Source organism: Staurois parvus, unplaced genomic scaffold, assembly GCF_062004578.1.
Source record: "Staurois parvus isolate SC_StPar_1 unplaced genomic scaffold, SC_StPar_1.0 ptg000097l, whole genome shotgun sequence".
Lineage (NCBI taxonomy): Eukaryota > Metazoa > Chordata > Amphibia > Anura > Ranidae > Staurois > Staurois parvus.
In genome coordinates this window covers 4195981-4214984 of record NW_028317893.1, presented here as the reverse complement: position 1 = coordinate 4214984, position 19004 = coordinate 4195981, and the positions used below count along the sequence as shown (strand labels likewise).

The 19004-nt window shown below is 36.5% G+C and overlaps 1 protein-coding gene across 4 annotated transcripts in view; it reads left to right on the top strand.

Annotated features, from left to right (window-relative positions):
• The window catches only part of PIEZO2 (piezo type mechanosensitive ion channel component 2), a 439610-nt gene that overhangs the window by 382060 nt on the left and 38546 nt on the right, over nt 1–19004 (top strand). For 2 of the 4 annotated variants that reach the window (XM_089671018.1, XM_089671017.1), the window contains 6 exons: nt 3935–4043; nt 4836–4898; nt 8783–8949; nt 9764–9957; nt 17037–17204; nt 17797–18177. In XM_089671018.1, coding sequence (XP_089527144.1) covers nt 3935–4043; nt 4836–4898; nt 8783–8949; nt 9764–9957; nt 17037–17204; nt 17797–18177 — 1082 coding nt within the window. The remainder of the gene's footprint in view (nt 1–3934; nt 4044–4835; nt 4899–8782; nt 8950–9763; nt 9958–17036; nt 17205–17796; nt 18178–19004) is intronic. The other 2 variants (XM_089671019.1, XM_089671020.1) reach the window with 1 other exon arrangement.

The following is a 19004-nucleotide window of genomic DNA, read 5'->3' as shown; positions in this document are numbered from 1 at the left end:
AAACAACTTACAAAGCTGTTATCTGAAAATTGTGTTCATTGTCCTTATATAAAATCTGTTTAAAAATATAATCTCCAGCTTCTCTGAGACCCCTATTTGGTTATATCTTTTTGCGCATGCATTTTGGGGGTTGCATGTACTAGTGCATGATGACAATATTTCTCTAATTTGCTTTTTTGTGGTATCTTGCATGTTGCCATTTTATGCAATGCCAATTAACAGCATTTTCATTTGTTAGCACAAATGATAATCTGTCTATGTTAATCCTTTATGAAATGTATTATTTTGTCTGTGAAAAACATGTAGGGAATTGTATTAAGATACAAGTGATTTAGGTATGATTCAGCATCAAACATTTTTATAAACATAGATCATAGAAATGTTTACAAGTACAACATCCAGATAATAGCTAAGTCAATTAATGTACAACATACAATATTTCAGTATAAAGTGAAGTTTTCTGGAAGAAAATAAAGGGACATTATATCACCATATGCAAGGTGTTTATGACTGATACAAGCAAATTAAATTTAAAAGGTACATTTTCATTCTTTCATTTTGTATAGTTGTGTGGTTTGTCTACAACCCACACTTTCCTATTTACTTCTAAAATTTTAATACAAAACCTTAAATCTAATGCCCATAACCAAAGACAGTGGGGTTATTTACTAAAGCTGTAGAGCGCAAAATCTGGTGCAGCTCTGCATAGAAACCAATCAGATTCAAGGTTTTATTGTCAAAGCCTAATTGAAGAAGCCGAAGTTATAAACTGATTAGCTACCATGCACAGCTGCACCAGATTGCGAGTGCACCAGTTTTAGTAAATCTCCCCCTGTGAGTTGAGTTGGTTGGAGATTCATATTAGACCTACATTCACAGAAATTCATTATTATTAAAACTAAGTAACTATATTTTTTAACCTCCAGGAATCATTTTGTGAGATAAATATAAAGGCTGCTATTGATGATCTTTTTTGAAAATGATTGCCTGGCTGTCTGCGATAGTTTCAAAATCACTGGCCTGGAACAAATTATACACACCAGCTGGTCTGACACCATTCTGAATGAACCTTTCTGAAATGTAAAGATAGAGGACCATCATGAGGTCAATGCAACTAGTATTTTCTGAAAGAGGATCAGGAGAGTCAGGCAACTAATATTTTCTGAAAGAGGATCAGAAGGAGAGTTAGGCAACTGGTATTTTCAGAAGGGTATTGGAAAGAGGAATTAATTTATTGTTAACTGCAGGTTTCCCTATAAGCATTAAGAAATGGAGTTCCTTTTCATCAAACATATTTCAATTGTGGTTTGTAGTGAATGGATTCCAATTTTAACCTGTTTACATTTTCTTAACAAACAGCACCTCAGTGTCACCCCAATTAAGCTTCTCAATGCACATGTGTTGCACACAGCACCTGTCAAGCACGTGTTGTGAGCTGTGGTGCCTGCATGCTGCAGGCACCTTTTTTGGTGTGTATTGGTGCATTAGGCAGCCCTTTTCAAATGAATGGGTTGCCTAACCGCAATTCATGACAACTCGTGGCATAATGTAGGTTATCACTCGTGATAGTAAGCAGAGGGCAAATGACAGACTATCCATTTGTTGCTTGTAGCTGATCTTGTTCACATTAATGACCTACCATGCCATGTTCTGCACTGTACCTCTATATGGGGTGGCTACCTTGATAAAGTCAGAGCTTTGCTTCCCCATGCCAGAGCCTTCAGCAAGGCAAACTATGAACAGTATAGTAGTGACATCTCCGAAATCTCATTTCAAATCTCTTGAGACCAGCAAACAGAGGCAGTACTGCCTTAGATCCCACACTGCAGATATACAGATATGAGGCTGTGAAAATGGGAGAACCTAGGCCCCTTTATATCCCAAGAAGTGGAAACCTATTTTTCAGGAGGACTTCAAGACAACAGGTATATTTTGCTGGGTATTTCTTAGGTAAGATTTCCATTTGTAAATGTTCCCCACAACAGCAAATGTTCAGCTTCACTTTAAATTCCTATTAAAATACCTATAGTGCAATGTTATTATGATATAGTAAAAAAAAAGTGTAAGGCAGCTTATGTAAATAGGTCTAATGTGTATCAATTAAATATGTCCTTGAGTGTTCATTCCTAGGTCCCTTTTGCAAATAAAAGGTCACAGTAATTTCTGTCCGTAAACTTCCTGCCATTTGTACACTACAAGTACAGTTTTATATCTAATATTACTTAATTTGCATTAATAAGTTGCATAAATAAAAACAAACAATTACTTTTTCATCAATCACTAAATTTGTACTTTAACATGTAAAAAGCTATTCTAAAAGAAAGAGCTGTGTAACGTATAGCCATGTTACTTAGATTCCTGCCATTATTTTTCTAGTGCAGGTTGTAGCAGTATTTTTGAGTTGTTCTAAGTTTTTAAAAATTCTGTTATTGATACACAAATACAAACATAGACACAAAATATGTGATCGCACTACATACACAAAAATTATTTTATAGAAAAAAAACTACTTTTAACAAGCAAGATGCTTTGGGCAGATCATGTCTAAGGAATAAATGTAGGATTGGTAGGACTTATTCCATCTAGTATTAAGAATTAAATACTTTTTGTAGGTGCTTACTAGTACGTTATCTGTAGTGCTTGCCAAGCTTAGTTTTAAACTGAATATTTTAAAAAACAAAAAATGATATAAGGAAATTATGATGGAAGCAGCCATTTAGAAATTTAGTAACTACATATTGGTATTTAGTTAGTAACTAAAGACGTACAATTTACATAGCAAAGTGAATGTTCACATAGCTTACGAAATAAATTGAAGCTGCGTTTAACTGTGAATATCCAAACATCTGCGGGGTATTGTTCATAATTGAGTGAATTTTGCATTTACTTCATTCACAAAGATGAGTGAACCTTGACTTTGCTAAGTTAAAATGTTCTGTTCTAAAACAACCCAGAAAGTTCAGTTAGGGAATATATGTTTTGCTGACAGATTTGTTATTTGCATCCTAGTGAATTAAAGTATAACTAAATCCAGGAACAAAAATTAAACATTTTTCAACCCACCAGTCCTTGGATGTGATGACTGCATTGGTTTGAATTTTTCAGGAGAAATTTTAGCAAGAAATATATGTTGATCTTGCCATGATACATTGTCTTTTTCTCTTCTTGTTAGATGAGCTAAAAGCAAAAACAATGATATATTTCTTGTATAAATTACATATCTGATCACCTCCATGTAATTATTCGTATTACCCCCATGTAATATGAGTTGACCAAAGTTCAGCCTGGGTAGAAATCTTAGCCCCTGGGTAGCTACTCAGGAACAGGAAGTGTGTTGTTTTTAGGAACGCCTGGTGAAAATAAAGGGGGAAAGCCAGAACAAAAAGCAGTCACTACATCTAAGAAACTAGTAAGCTGCAATGTATTAAGTTTTTGTTTTTAGGTTTAGGCTGTTACTGACATATAGGTATATTTGTCACTGCTGCTTTATCTCCCTCCCTGGAACATGCAGTGTAAGTATTGTTGGTAGAGTTAGTATTTTATTGCAAACACTCCCAAATGGGTTGATTTGATAAAGGAGTACATTATGTTCTTTAAAATAGAAGTTCATATGGCTTAGTGTATAAGGGGAAGCTGTGTTAAGTTTGAATGCCCAACCATGTGGCAGGAAAAAGTAGGATGCTTACACATTATTTAATAATTTAAGTGCTTGAGTTTCACTTAATTCACAAAGCATCCACTTGCAAAGTAAAAATGCTGTACTTCTTTAGTAAATCAACTCCATAGCGTCAATATTTATAAACCAAAGCATTCTTCCTATATCTTGATTCATTATCCAATCCAGATAACGACCATCCAGTTTCCATGTCAATATATCACTATCCATTTCCTATGTAACATTGATATTTCATTAAAACAAGTGTGTTTGTTTTAGTTTATTTATCAAGCCTGGATTACAGATCCTAAAACTGCCCTGAGACAAAGGCGTAAGGAAAGCAAAGAAGAAAAACAGAGGGAAATGAGACGCAAGGGGATTGCAGAAGGTACAGCTCACCATATCACATTGAATGCAATAAATAGGCTTTTTTAGATACACCAGAGTTACAAAGCAACCTTATTTTTTTTAGACCTTGTACTACTACAATCTACTACCTTTATACTAAAGTCTTCATTTAATCTGCAGTTAACCACACCCAGTCAAAAGGTTGCTTAGTTGAATCGAATGTGCTTATCGGGTATTTTCTGAAATCAGTGAGCATGTGTGAAAAATCATAGGCTCCCTCCCCCAAGAAAAAAACTGAAGCTTTATTTACCCTGGCCTATGTGATGCATCATCTCATGGATTTGTATGCATCAAAACTCTATTGAATGCATACACACTGGATGCTTAGTAGCATCCAGCATATATGTGGCCGGAGCTGTTGACCCTGGACACAAATCATCTGTATCCAGGCTAGATCAGAGGCACTGATCACATGTAACCACTTGTGTGAATGGTTAAATGTGATCAGCACCAGCCGTTGATTTACACCCAATAAACAAATTAATTTGTAAATATGGTTACCCCATGAAACTATTTAATTACAAATTATACATAAAAAGAAGTTTTTATAAAAAAAATAACACAGACTGAAAATATTATTTACATCTATCTCCCTTTTACTTGCATATATAAAAATATAAAATTTCTAAAGAATATTATGTAAATATTAAAATATTTTAAAATTATATTCTAATTGATAAATAATGACAAAATGTATTTAAATATACGTTTACTCTAAAGTAAGTAACTATACATTAAAGCAAACCAAACATTACTATGTTGTATCTTTCAGGTCACATTATTATAGAATGTGAAGATAAAGAAGAACATGGCAAAAAAAAGTCAGATGGTCCAGGTAGGTTGATGAGAATAGTGACTATAACACCAAGTTATGTATGGTGCTGAAAGAATAGTCTGCTATTTAATCATTTATAAGTTATTATCATCCCAATATTAACTATATATTATTATGTAATAAAACATAACGATTTTCTGCCTATCAAACCCATGTTGTTAATGAATTCTTGTTCTAACCTCATTAATTCCTAAAGATACACTCATGCAGTCCAGATCAAAATGCCAGTGTAGCGTTGCAGATCAGAGGTATTTTAGTGCCCCTTTCCCCATTTCCCCTTCATTCAGAAAATGCTTTCTCCATGTTGTCCAATCCTGAGAACCCTTTGTATTCATTCAGAAAAAGCATTTTCTGAAGGGTGTCCATGCTGAGCCGTTGACCTCCTGTATTCACAATTTATCTGGCTGGCTGCCCAACTCAGGACCCGGAACAGAGTAGTAGTGTCTACTTAGTGATTTCCAGGGACACAGGCCAGGTATGACATATACATAGGTACATTCAAAGCTGAATGTAAAAATATAACATGCTTGGAGTTCTTCTTTACAAACCTAATGAAAAGATAAGAAGAGTTTATACTGTGACATATTCTTAGTGCCCATGTCAACACCCTAAACATGTACATGATCTATGGTTTAGCCCCAGTTCATATTGCCTTTCCGTGTGTTACATCGTACAGCCTCCAGGCAAAAATGTAATAAAGACTAGCTCCAAAGTCACTTAAATATATCTAACATTTATAGTGCCCCAAAGGTAAAGACCTTTAAGTTAGTTCTTAACTAATATAATATGACTTTTTTTCCTGCTACTGTCTATTAATCATGAGTAATACTTGCTGTCCATTGCTATATATAGTTATGCTTAAGGACTACTATATTTTACACATAGGCATTTGTGCATCTTAATGTTAAAAGTTTGGCAGCAATCCTAGGTAGCTTTCCAAGAGTATGGTTAGTACAAAGGTCATTACCCTAAAACGTATAGGAAAAATACTTAAAGTCAGTGTGTTTAGCAATACCACAAAAGCCACATGTTAGAATGTAGCAGCGGGTTACTGGATAAACAATCACACACAAAGACAGCTTTAAGGATTTGAATTAAAGTCAGTTCTAGACAATTTCAAAGAAAATTCTGTGTTAAATGTGGTTCTGCATGGACTGCTTTAGGCCATTAGATAAACTAGGTTAATATATCTTTATGAAAGCTGTGTGAAGGGGCCTTTCTAATTTTCAAGAAAAAGTGAACCCATTCTTTAGACTCCTCAGTGTAAAAATGATGCTTAGCTTTCCCAGATTCTAATCTTAAGTAACAAACCCTTATCTGGGTCTTTTTTTCTATATGGATTAAACTAGTTAATTTAGGTTTACTGATGTTCATTGATAATACACCTAGTTGATGATAATAAAACACAATATTTCAGCTTGGTAAAATATCAGAATGAGCTGAGAGCTTTAAAGCCTTTAGAACCCAAAGTAAACAGTTAAATACACATGTAAAGTACTTATAGGGGAACTATATTGCAATTCTGTTCAGCCAGCCTTGTTATTCACAAATCCCTACCACTTGGGATAGCCTGTTACCAATTTACTAGTACAGTTTTTCAGTTTCCTATGTCACTTGGACATAAAGGACAATGAATAGGGGTATCCGCTGGACAAAGGGTTGAAACAGAAAGCAGCAATGCTAAATTTGAAATAGTGATACTGACTATTCAGCATGTCAGAGATAGATCACCTGACTAAGCGGGAATAAATCTACAGTAATTATGTATTTGCAGTAACGACAAACAATATACACAAGTGAAAAATGACAACCTGACATGTAACTAGAAGGCTTATCATACGTCTCCTTTCTCTGATATACAGTGCCTCGAAAAAGTATTCATACCCCTTGAAATTTTCCACGTTTGTCATGTTACAACCAAAACGTAAGTGGATTTTACTGGGATTTCATGTGATAGACCAATGCAAAGTGGCACATAGTTGTGAAGTGGAAGGAAAACTATAAATGGTTTTCAAAATTTTTTACAATAAATATCTGAAAGTTTGGATTTTCCCCATTGGTACATAAAAAGCAAAAATTAAACTGGCAGGGGGGTTGGTTATAAATTTAAATTTTGGCTATCAATTAATTTTATTTAATTTGTGTTTTCTTCTAGTCCTTTTAAAATTTAATGTCTATTGAAGACCCCTAATTAAAATCTAGTGGAACCAGTTGCCTTCAGAAGTTACTTAATTAGTAAATAGAGTCCACCTGTGTGTAATTTAATCTCAGTATAAGTACAGCTTTTCTGTGAAGCCCTCAGAGATTTGTTAGAGAACATTAATGAACAAACAGCATCATGAAGGCCAAGGAACACAGCAAACCAGACAGTTCAGGGATAAAGTTGTGGCAGGATTAGGTTCTAAAAATATATCCCAAGCTTTGAACATCTCACAGAGTACTGTTCAAACCATCATCTGAAAATGGAAGAGTATGGCACAACTGCAAACCTACCAAGACATAGCTTTCCACCTAAACTGACAGGTCTGGCAAGGAGAGCATTAATCAGAGAAGCAACCAAGAGGCCCATGATAACTAGAGGAGCTGCAGAGATCCACAGTTCAGGTGGGAAAATCTGTCCACAGAACAACTCTTGGTTGTGAACTCCACAAATATGGCCTTTATGGAAGAGTGGCAAGAAGAAAGTCATTGTTAAAAGAAAGCCATAAGTAGTCCTGTTTGCAGTTTGTGAGAAGCCATGTGGGAGATGCAGCAAACATGTGGAAGAAGGTGCTCTGGTCAGATGAGACAAAAATTTAACTTTTTGACCTAAAAGGAAAACGCTATGTGTGGTGGAAAACTAACACTGCACATCATCCTGAACACACCATACCCACCATAAAACATGGTGATGGCAGCATCATGTTGTGGGGATGCTTTTCTTCAGCAAGGACAGGGAAGCTGGTCAGAGTTTATAGGAAGATGGATGGAGCCAAATACAGGACAATCTTAGAAGAAAACCTGTTCGAGTCTGCAAAAGACTTGAGACTGGGGTGGAGGTTCACCTTCCAGCAGGATGACGACCCTAAACATACAGCCAGAGCTACAATGGAAGGGTTTAGATCAAAGCATATTCATGTGTTAGAATAACCCAGTTAAAGCCCAGACCTAAATCCAATTGAGAATCTGTGGCAAGACTTGAACATTGCTGTTCACAGATGCTCCCCATCCAATCTGACAGAGCTTGAGCTATTTTGCAAAGAAGATTGGGCAAACATTTCACTCTCTAGATGTGCAAAGCTGATAGAGACATCCCCAAAAAGACTTGCAGCTGTAATTGCAGCGAAAGGTGGTTCTACAAAGTATTGACTCAAGGGGGCTGAATACAAATGCACACCACACTTTTCAGATATTTATTTGTAAAAAATTTTGAAGAACATTTATCATTTTCCTTCCACTTCACAATTATGTGCCACTTTGTGTTATTCTATCACATAAAATCCCAATAAAATACATTTACATTTTTGGCTGTAACATGACAAAATGTGGAAAATTTCAAGGGGTATGAATACCTTTTCAAAACACTGTATAAATATTTCTGAAAATAGCCATTACATTTTCTGATCTGCTGTATATTTTCAAGACCGCAGTGAACAGAAACGTTGGTGCAGGTCTCTGCTGATATACTAGCATGAAAGAAAGAAAGATAAGTTTAAAAAAAGGCAAATTAAAGGTGAAAATTCTTTTAGTGTAATTATATTTCACAGACTATACTGATAAATTAACAGACCCCTTTGGCTTTCAAGATGTGTGCAAAGTAGAGCTTTTGGGATTACAACATTCTTAACATATTTTCCAGGTATTATTCTTAATCTTTTAAAATCGTGCTTTATCTTGACTTGCAGATAACATCATTAAAAGGATATTCAACATTTTGAAGTTTACATGGGTCCTTTTCCTTGCCTCACTTGATAGCTTTACTGCCTGGCTCAACTCAATTTCACGAGGGCACATTGATATCTCCACAGTACTAAGGATAGAGCGTTGTATGCTGACAAGGGAGATTAAAAAGGTAATCAGTAATCAATTACTAAATTAGTAGAGGCTGTTCACTTAGTAACATGAGGAAGAATTCACAAGAATGGAGAGCTGCCAAGCGCCTTACCTCTCTGGCAGCTGTCCCTTTCCGAATGTGGTAGGTGGCAGTGTGGAGCATGATTCAGTGCATCACACATGACTCTTTTTTTTTGTAGAAACTTTATTTGACGTGTTCAAAAGACTTCATTCATGATGCACTGCTGTACAGTGCCATGCGATTCTGCATTTTATGGCAGCAGGATGCGTTGCTGTGTGAATGGGACACACAGAAAACAATTGTTTTCTGTGTGTCCTTGCGGTGACAGGCATTTTACAATGAAGTAGACCACATTATGTGTGAATTCAATTTGAATGTTCACTTTTGCCAAGTAACAGTCTCACAAGTATTTAGATTCATTGAGGATAATTTACTAGAGAAAATGATGTTCACATAGCAAAACTAATATTCACTAGTTCATTAAAAAGTAACTCCACTTTTGTAATCAATTTCTCTGCGTTGAATACTCAATTATGTTTGAGGGAAAGTAAAAATATATATTTTTTTTTACTGAAGTGAACTGAGCTTCATATTATATACCAAGTACAGTGAACATTATTTTTGCAAAGTTTAAAATCTTTACTCTGGTACATCAATCCTAATTAATTTCCCTGCTTGTGAGCACACTATTCCAGCACCAAATGTTTAAAAATGTATATGTATTTATCATACACAACGGTTATTATTTTATTTGCGAAAGCAGTTCTTTCCCAATACTAAACTTGTAATAAATAAATACATTACCTTTTAGGGCAATGTTCCCACCCGGGAAAGCATTCACATGTATTATCAAAACCACATCATGATGACACTTTCAAGGGAGTCAGGACTAGACAGAGATGATGATGAGCCTGATCCCACATCATCACATGCAACTAATGGCAAAATCTCCAGTAAAAGAATGGACAGTGCAGATTCTGCTGCTTCTCATGACAGCATGTCCAGGTAATTTTTTTAATGAAAAATATAAACTCTATAGTACAGTCCTTGAAGAACTATAGGGATTACTATAGAACAATTTGTAATTTAAACATATACATATAGTACCTCAAAAGATGACTTTATGCATATAGCCAGCATTCTATTTATATTTCACATTGTCCTAGGCATCTAAATCCTGTTCATAATACCTATCTCTTTTTTGCACATAAAGTATTGTGTAATTTGAAGCATAGGTCAAGAATTACTACTGGAAGCAAATTACAGTTGTGCTGTGCAATCTACAACCTAGCCAACGTCATGTAATTATTTACAGCCTTTACACCATTCCCTACTGAATTAATCTTTTGGATTTAGACAAACATCCGAAGATAACCAGAGAAAGTAAAAGACAATAAAAAATGAGAATACAAATTGTACATACCATGCTTTAGTGTTGATTAATCTTACCTTGCTGCTGTAGGCTCTAACCCATGAGTAATTTATTGCAAATGTGTCCCTGTACTTAGCCTTGAATGATCATGTAGCTGCAACGAGACATAAGATTTTATATCAAATTTATCATTAAGTAATGAATGTCCACATATCGAAAGTTCGGTAACAGTCATAGATAGAAAACACCCAATGTCAAGGAAGCATGTACAACTGACCAAAGCATTTATGGAATTCTGAAATATCAGTAAGCTATATTAGGAGACATGGGTAAAAGATGTCCTAACAACATTTCCACCTCCTTTCAAAAAATCATGTATCTAAACCACACCTTAACTGTATTTAAAGTAGATTCTTTGAACTGTAAATACAATCCTATGTTCAGAGTGTTGGAAAGAGATTGACAACTGGGAAGACAGGGAAGGTTATTTTGGAGAGGACAGTGCAGCTATCAGACACTTACTGGATTACAGAGATTAAGAACAAAGTGCAAGAAAAATGATACATCCTTTTGATGTGTTTGTAAATGTGACTGAGAGGGGGAAAACAGAACAGAAAAGGCATCTTTAGGGTTTATATTGATCAGCATTGTTTTTCTGTGTTTGAAGTGCATAGGGAATGCATGTGAAATTAGATCAACAAAATCCCATTGGCTTTAATTGAGCAGTACACATGGCAGTTCAGAGGCTGTGTTTGACCTCTTGTGCATTGTACTGTGTTTTTGTTCTAAAGTGCATTTGAACTGCAGACGAAGCAGGCCAAACAAAGTCTTTTCATGTCAAATGCATTTTCCATTCATACACTACAGCATTTCACTAGAATGCTTATTAACATGAACCCTTACAGTGATGCAAATTGGCAGCAAATGAGAAAATGTAATAGTACAGGATCTATGGCATGATACAAAACTTGAAATCGTTGTGCACCACTTACAAATGTTTGGGAAACACTTTTTAACATGCCCTTTTTGCATTTAAAGCGCTCGTCTTCTACAAATATTAATTTAAAATGTGTCTGTGGACTTTTATTGTGCTTTTGACAATTCTATATAAAGGACAATTCTAAGGACACAATTCTCCAGGTACATTTTCATGACTTCAAATCAGGAGCTGCTGGCAATTGTAGGTAGAGGTTACAAAATGCTGACATAGTTCCGAGGGCTGTTGAGAAATATGTAAAAAATGAGCACACAAATTGTGCAATATAAACACATATCAAGAAATTTATTCTGTTCTATCCTTTATATCTAAGCATATTTTTGTGTAGAGGTAAACACACTTTTGAAAAGTTTGATCAGTTGTGGTCTAAACAGTAAGTCCCACTGATTTTAATCAGAATCCAAATATGTAAATTGTGCAGAATGGTTGGCAGCCCTCCTGACAAGTTGATGGGATAAAAAACAACTTGGGAGCTGGTGGAAGATATAAAGCAGAAACTGCATTTGCAACAGTCTTTGGTGTCTTTCTCTCAGAGGTATTTTGGGAATCCAAACAATGAAATTCAGATTTGGCTTGGAACATCTGAATTCATAAAATTTGTTCAGAATTAAAAGTCAACCAAATTTTAGGATCAACTCAATTTTAGCTGTAATACAATAATATGTACCAGTATGGTATGCGAAGATATTTAGGCAACAGTGGTACTAAAAAGTAAGACTGTGTTCAAGAACATCTCTGCTTCATAATTTAAGTAAGTAATTTTGTACATGGCAAATTTAGTTATAGAAGCAAAATACATCTCAGACTTTGTGGAGATTGCTCATTATGTGTAAGAAATAGCAGCTGTCATATAATTCAGAACTGTCTGGAGGAGAATCAGACAGTTATTGCCTCCTTTTAACTAGGTCCAATATTTTCAGCTAGCAGGGCTTTGGGGAAATTCAATGTATTTTAAATATCACAAATCTAAAAGACTGTAATATATCAGGAACCCTGGGCATTTTTTTTGTTTTACATTTCATTTATAGTTTTTTTTTTCAGTATAATATAAAGTAGCAAGAAACTGAAACCATTAAAAAATAAGAAAATTGTTTTAAAATTAAGATTGCTTTAAATAATTAAGAATAACTATGTAATGTGTTTGACATTCCTTGTAATCGGAGAGCCTCTACAGAGCTTTTCAGCCTTTTATAGTTCAATGACTCAGTTCCATATTTTGAGAAATTCAATCTATAATTGCTTAAGACCACTACTAAACGTTCACTATAAAATTTGAAAGCACACTAAATGTATTTCATATTTTCTAGACCAGATATACATACTGCACTATTTTTTTTAATGCCAAATTAAATGTAGTATGGAGAAAAAAATAGCCACACTCTAAAATAACAACCAAAATGTTGGAACGCTGAATTCTTGTGAATACATTATCATCCATATTGTACACATGAGGCCTATGGAGACACTGAATAACATGTTGCTTTAGTTTGCCCAGCAAAAGTTGAAATGTTTCTTTAATTATAATAGATCTATGCAATATAACCAGCTTATCTGCAATATTTATTTGTGGGGTTCTTTGTGATCTTTATATAGTATTTGTCAATTTAACAGTGTCATATATACAAGATAAAAAAAAACCCATAGATAAACACCTGTGTAAAGGAAAATGTAGTTATCACCCAGATTTCAGCTTTTTTCTAGAAAAAGTTGAAGTGGTCACTGTACATTATATCATTTAAATTCACTTCAGTGGATTGCTTATTGTCCATAATAAGAATCATCAGAAAACCAAGCTTTAATTGAAAAAGTAACTTCCACATAATTAATTTATTTAGAAATTGCTGTTTGTAACGGATAAGACAGGTGATCTACATACATTGTGTGATTTTGGAGAGAATTATTTTTAAAATGTTGAAAAGACGTAGTCAGCATATGAATGCTAGACATTTTCCATACACATACATTGATCAGCTATAAAATGCAGGTTCTGTAATTTTATCGATAGGGCCTGTTTCTGATCAGCAAACCTTTGGTCTGTTAAAAAAAAAATATTCCTTGCAGTGGGGCTGCAACTGCAATGTAAGGGTCAATTACTCTTTTATGTCTAAGGGAACCTGATCCTCCACTCCTCCCAGCAGCTAGACTGGTCCCATCAGCTTCTGTTCCCTGATGCTCCACCGGACATCATCAAGTCCAGAGCAGGGTGCTCCTGCACTGGATGTAAGGATGCCGAGGGACAGTCCACTACTGCATCATGGGGGAGCACCACCTGCCAGGGAAGTGGAGGATTAGGTAAGTAAAACAGTTTCTCCTCTTCTCTATAGAGCACAATAAAATGAACATTCCCAAGTAAACTATTTGTTAAAATTCTTATCTCAGCACTTGCAGTTTACAACTTTGAATGTTGCTGACCCTTGCTTTCTCAGTGCTGCTTCCCTAAACTTCCAGTCCCCATGGGAAAGAGTTGACAGGGGACAATGCAGTCTCCAGCCATTCTGTTAGCTTGCAGAAGGGAGGGAGAGGAGGAGGCAGGAATAGGGGAGTGCCTTGCCATCATAGGCCATGGGGCTGTGTATTTTTTTTGGATGCAAGGTAAAGGAGCCACCCTTAAACAGGAAACCTGTGGCAGTGGCCACTGCACCAGTTTAAGCTGGAACATAGACATAGATAAAAAGATGTCAAAGCTGCATACTCAGCGAGGTATTAAGTCAGCTGCTGAAAGTGATTGATGACATTGGGAGTGTATTATCACTTTAATTATGCTATCCAGTTTAGAAACCAATCAGCAGTCATTTTAAGAGGATATATATTGCTCACTTGTAAGGACATTGCACAGTACCTGAGAAAAATTATCTATATCATCAATACCTTCTTGCAGTCTTAAATTGTGAACATCAATGGGACTGAATGCCATTAGTACTAAACAAATACAAAAATGACTGTAGCTATTAAATAGGGTTTTCAATCTTCCATTTAGAATTACTTTTACGAGATGCTAGAATTCAGGGGTGACAAACTGGTGACCCTCCAGCTGCTGCAAAACTACAAGTCCCATCATGCCTCTGCCTTTGGGAGTCATGCTTTTAACTGTCAATCTTGCAATGCCTCATGGCACTTGTAGTTTGGCAACAGCTGCATGGCCACCAGTTTGACACCCATGTGCTAGATGATCTGTTTTAAGTGGATCTATTGCATGTTCTGCTGGATGTGAAAAACACTCTTCTACATTGTGTGCAAGTAAATATAGTTTACAAAATAACATTACAATGTCTAGGGTTCAGCACATCTGTTCTCTATGACAAAGAGCCAACCAACACACCTGCATTATTGTACCTTGCTCCTCCCACATTATACCTACCAATTCAGTATTGGTCTGAATCTGTTTATATTCTCAGGGGAACCTGTAGTTAAATTATTAGATGTGGATGTTTTTCTATATAATCACTTTTCAGAGGAAATAATGATGACAGCATCCATTGCAATATGTGTTACATTATTTCTAATATTAGATATTACAATTTTGTAAGAATATGTTTCCTACAGTTAGAAGGTATCTTTAGATGTGACAAGCAGAGTAAATGGATACATATTTTTATATTCCTCTAATTAAGAATGAGCTGTCATTTACAGGTTTGTGCACCCACATACAGTTGTGTCCAAAATTATTCAACCCCCACTGAAATTGAGTGTTTTGGCCAGTTTGACATTGCTTTTGATCATTCAGTCATCTTGCTTACATTTACATTAAAGAGGCACTTGTAGGTCAGACAAATATAACATAACAGTTATAATGAAATAACCACAAATGTCTTTTCTGTGCTCACAGCATTATCAGTTTTATTCAACCCCCAAGTGACATTCAATCTTAGTACTTAGTACAGCATCCTTTTACAGTTATAACAGCTTTTAAACGTGAAGCATAGCTTGACACAAGTGTCTTGCAGCGATCTACGGGTATCTTCGCCCATTCTTCATGGGCAAAGGCCTCCAGTTCAGTCACATTCTTAGGCTTGCGCACTGCAACTGCTTTCTTTAAGTCCCACCAGAGGTTCTCAATCGGATTTAAGTCTGGTGACTGCGATGGCCACTCCAAAATGTTCCAGCCTTTCCTCTGCAACCATGCTCTAGTGGACTTGGAGGTATGCTTGGGATCATTGTCCTGTTGAAAGGTCCAACGTCTCCCAAGCCTCAGGTGTGTGACGGACTGCATCACGTTTCCATCCAATATCTCCTGGTACTGAAGAGAATTCATGGTACCTTGCACACGCTGAAGCTTCCCTGTACCTGCAGAAGCAAAACAGCCCCAAAGCATGATTGACCCTCCACCATGCTTCACAGTAGGCAAGGTGTTCTTTTCATCATAGGCCTTGTTCTTCCTCCTCCAAACATAGCGTTGATCCATGGGCCCAAACAGTTCTAATTTTGTTTCATCAGTCCACAGAACACTATCCCACAACTTTTGTGGTTTGTCCACATGGCTTTTGGCATACTGCAGTCGACTCTTCTTATTCTTTGGAGACAGCAAGGGGGTACGCCTGGGAGTTCTGGCACGGAGGCCTTCATTACGCAGTGTGCGTCTTATTGTCTGGGCTGAAACTTCTGTACCCACATCTGACAAATCTTTTCTCAGTTCCTCAGCAGTCACACGGGGACTTCTCTCCACTCTACGCTTCAGGTAGCGCACAGCAGTCGAAGTCAGCATCTTCTTTCTGCCACGACCAGGTAGCGTTTCAACAGTGCCCTTTGCCTTGAATTTGCGAATGATGCTTCCTAAGGTGTCTCTTGGTATGTTTAACATCTTTGCAATCTTCTTATAGCCATTGCCCTTCCTGTGAAGAGAAATCACCTCTTCTCTTGTCTTCCTGGACCATTCTCTTGCCTTCACCATGTTTGTAACCACACCAGTAAATGTCTAGAAGGAGCTGAGTATCACAGTCATTTTAAAGCTGCCTAATTGGTGCTTATTATGCTTGATTGCTGCTCGGTGACATCCACAGGTGTTTTCAATACCTGATGGAAAGCACCTGTATGAACCTCTGTTCTTCAGAGTGGTAGTCTTTAAGGGGTTGAATAATTGTGGCAATGAAGAAACCACATAAGAACCATTTACTACTGTATTACATAAACAATTGATGTCATTTTAGTTGCATTTGGGTAGTTACAACGTCCTTGTAGGATTTGATTCTGAATACAATTCCAAATGTACACTATAGTCCCTAAACCCCTTTACAGCATTGGGGGTTGAATAATTTTGGACACAACTGTACATTTATTTTTCATCCAGATAGGTATCTGTCAAACAGGTGCACTCACCCCTGAAAACTGTTCACTTTGTGCAGTTACTAGAATATTTGATCTTTTTTCACTGCTCTGTGATTAACTGCTTTAAAAGCAGTTAAATGAAGAGGATAAAAGTCATCCAACCGCAAAGCAGTAAGGAGATTGGTTTTGTCAGTTACACTAAGTCAACTATGTGTAAAAGACAACGTGCCCCTTTTTCTGCAGATAACCTATCTATAAGTAAGATAAATATGTAGTCTGCTATCTGTTTCAATTTTTTAATACCTTAAATGATTGATACATGATATGATAGTTGTGCGCTTTTCATGTGCTCGTCTTTTTTTTGTTTATTGCATGAAATCATGTCAGATTATGTAGAAAACATTTTGCTTGCTTCTTACTTATTGTTGTCTTTGTGACTATTTGCGCTGCTAGCTGCAACACTGAAGCAACCATGCTGTTCTCAAGGCAATCTACGCTTGATGATTTAGATGGACCAGACTCTATACCAAAAACAAGTGAGCGTGCGCGACCTAGGCTTCGTAAAATGCACAGCATGGACATGTCCTCTTCATCTGCTGACAGTGGCAGTGTAGCATCCAGGTGCTTTATCCATGCATGTTTATTTTATTCACAAATTCATTAATCAATATATGTGCTATACCTGCATTTTTACATCATGTCAGTCAAGGTATCAGGAATGTATCCTGTCGTGCATGTTGCTTGAAATTGTCTAATTGAATTTAAAGCAATTGCCAAATTCTTTCATGATAAACTGTGTGATGTAAAATTTAGGCCCAAGGCAAATGTTCAAAGTACCTTTTTTTTAAATGAATATTGTAACAATCAGCTTGATGCTATGCTTTCCTCCTGCCACCATCAAACACTATATCTGTCACTGCAGTCCTTTTCCTCTTACACAGTCAAGCAATTACAGCACCCCTTTGATGTATAAAGAGTGCTACAGTGGACAAGTCTGCAGTCTTATTGGACACATGTGGTTCCATTCTTCACACTCTACATTTGTTTTGGTGAAACAGCTGATAAAGACTGAATGAAAGTTTTAAAATCTTAGTAAAATGTATATGCATTTGTAGGCAAATTCTATAAACATGCTTTATTTTAAAATTGGTAAACAAGACTAAATGTCTTGATCATGCCTTACTTCTTCTCATCATATTCTTCTTTTGTATAGTGAGCCAACACAGTGCACCATGGTCTACTCAAGGCAAGGGACAGCTGAGACCATTGAGGAGGTAGAGGATGAGCAAGAGGAAGAACACAAGAGTCCAGTTACAAGAACAGAAGTGGAGGAAGAAGACTATAGTGCTGAACTGGAGGGAACTAGCTATACACCCGACACAGACCTGCCTTTATATGCAGCAGATGGAGACCTTCCACCATCCTACAGCAAAGCTGTTAGCTTTGAGCAGCTTTCATTTACTTCCCATGATGAGTCTGCTGATAATAATCTTATGATTTTAAGCCCTGATGAAAGCCATGTGGACAAACTGCACGATACTTTACTGCCACCTCTTACACATGAATTAACTGCTAGTGAGCTGCTTCTAAACAAGTGAGTCTGAATCCTGAAGACCTGTACTGACCTTTTCTGCGTGTCTTTGCCAGAATTGAAAGTTTTGGACAGAACTATTTCATAATGGCAGTGAATAGATTTCAGCATAGTCTAATGTACTCTATCAGTATTTGTGGGTATGGTGTGTTAGGAATAGCTCTTAGAATTCTTAATTCAAAGGCAAACAAATTGTATTCATCCATCTAGTCCAACTGTGCTTCGTATAGTTGGTTAACCACACCCCTAATTCGTCCTAGTCTGATGTCCTGATTTTATGTTAATGCATAATTTAACAGGAATAATATTGGCTTATCAATGGGAATTTAATAATTAAGTTTGTGTCAATAAAAAGCCAATCCACTCAGAGCCAAGACAGAGCCTCCAAGGATAGGGACTAGGTTTAGGTTAAGATTATGGCTGCAAGCAGTTAAGTGGTTAAAATGAAGCACTTGCCCTACAGAGGATTTACCTCCCTTCTTGACCAGGCTGTTTTTAGCGATACAGCGCTGCGTTAATTTAACTGACAATTGTGCGGTCATGCAACGCTGCACCCAAATTAAATTTACATCCTTTGTTTCCCACAGATACAGCTTTCTTTCGGTGGTATTTGATCGCCTCTGCATTTTTCATTTTTTGCGCTATACCAAGACCGACCATTTTGAGGAAAGAAAAGCAATATTTTTGACCTTTTGCTTTTAACCTCCTTGGCGGTATTCCCGAGTGTAGCTCGGGGTAACATTTCAGTACCAAGAGCGGTAACCCCGAGCTACACTCGGGAATACCATGCGGCACTGCTCCGGCATTTGTTCTTTGCTTACCTTACCCTG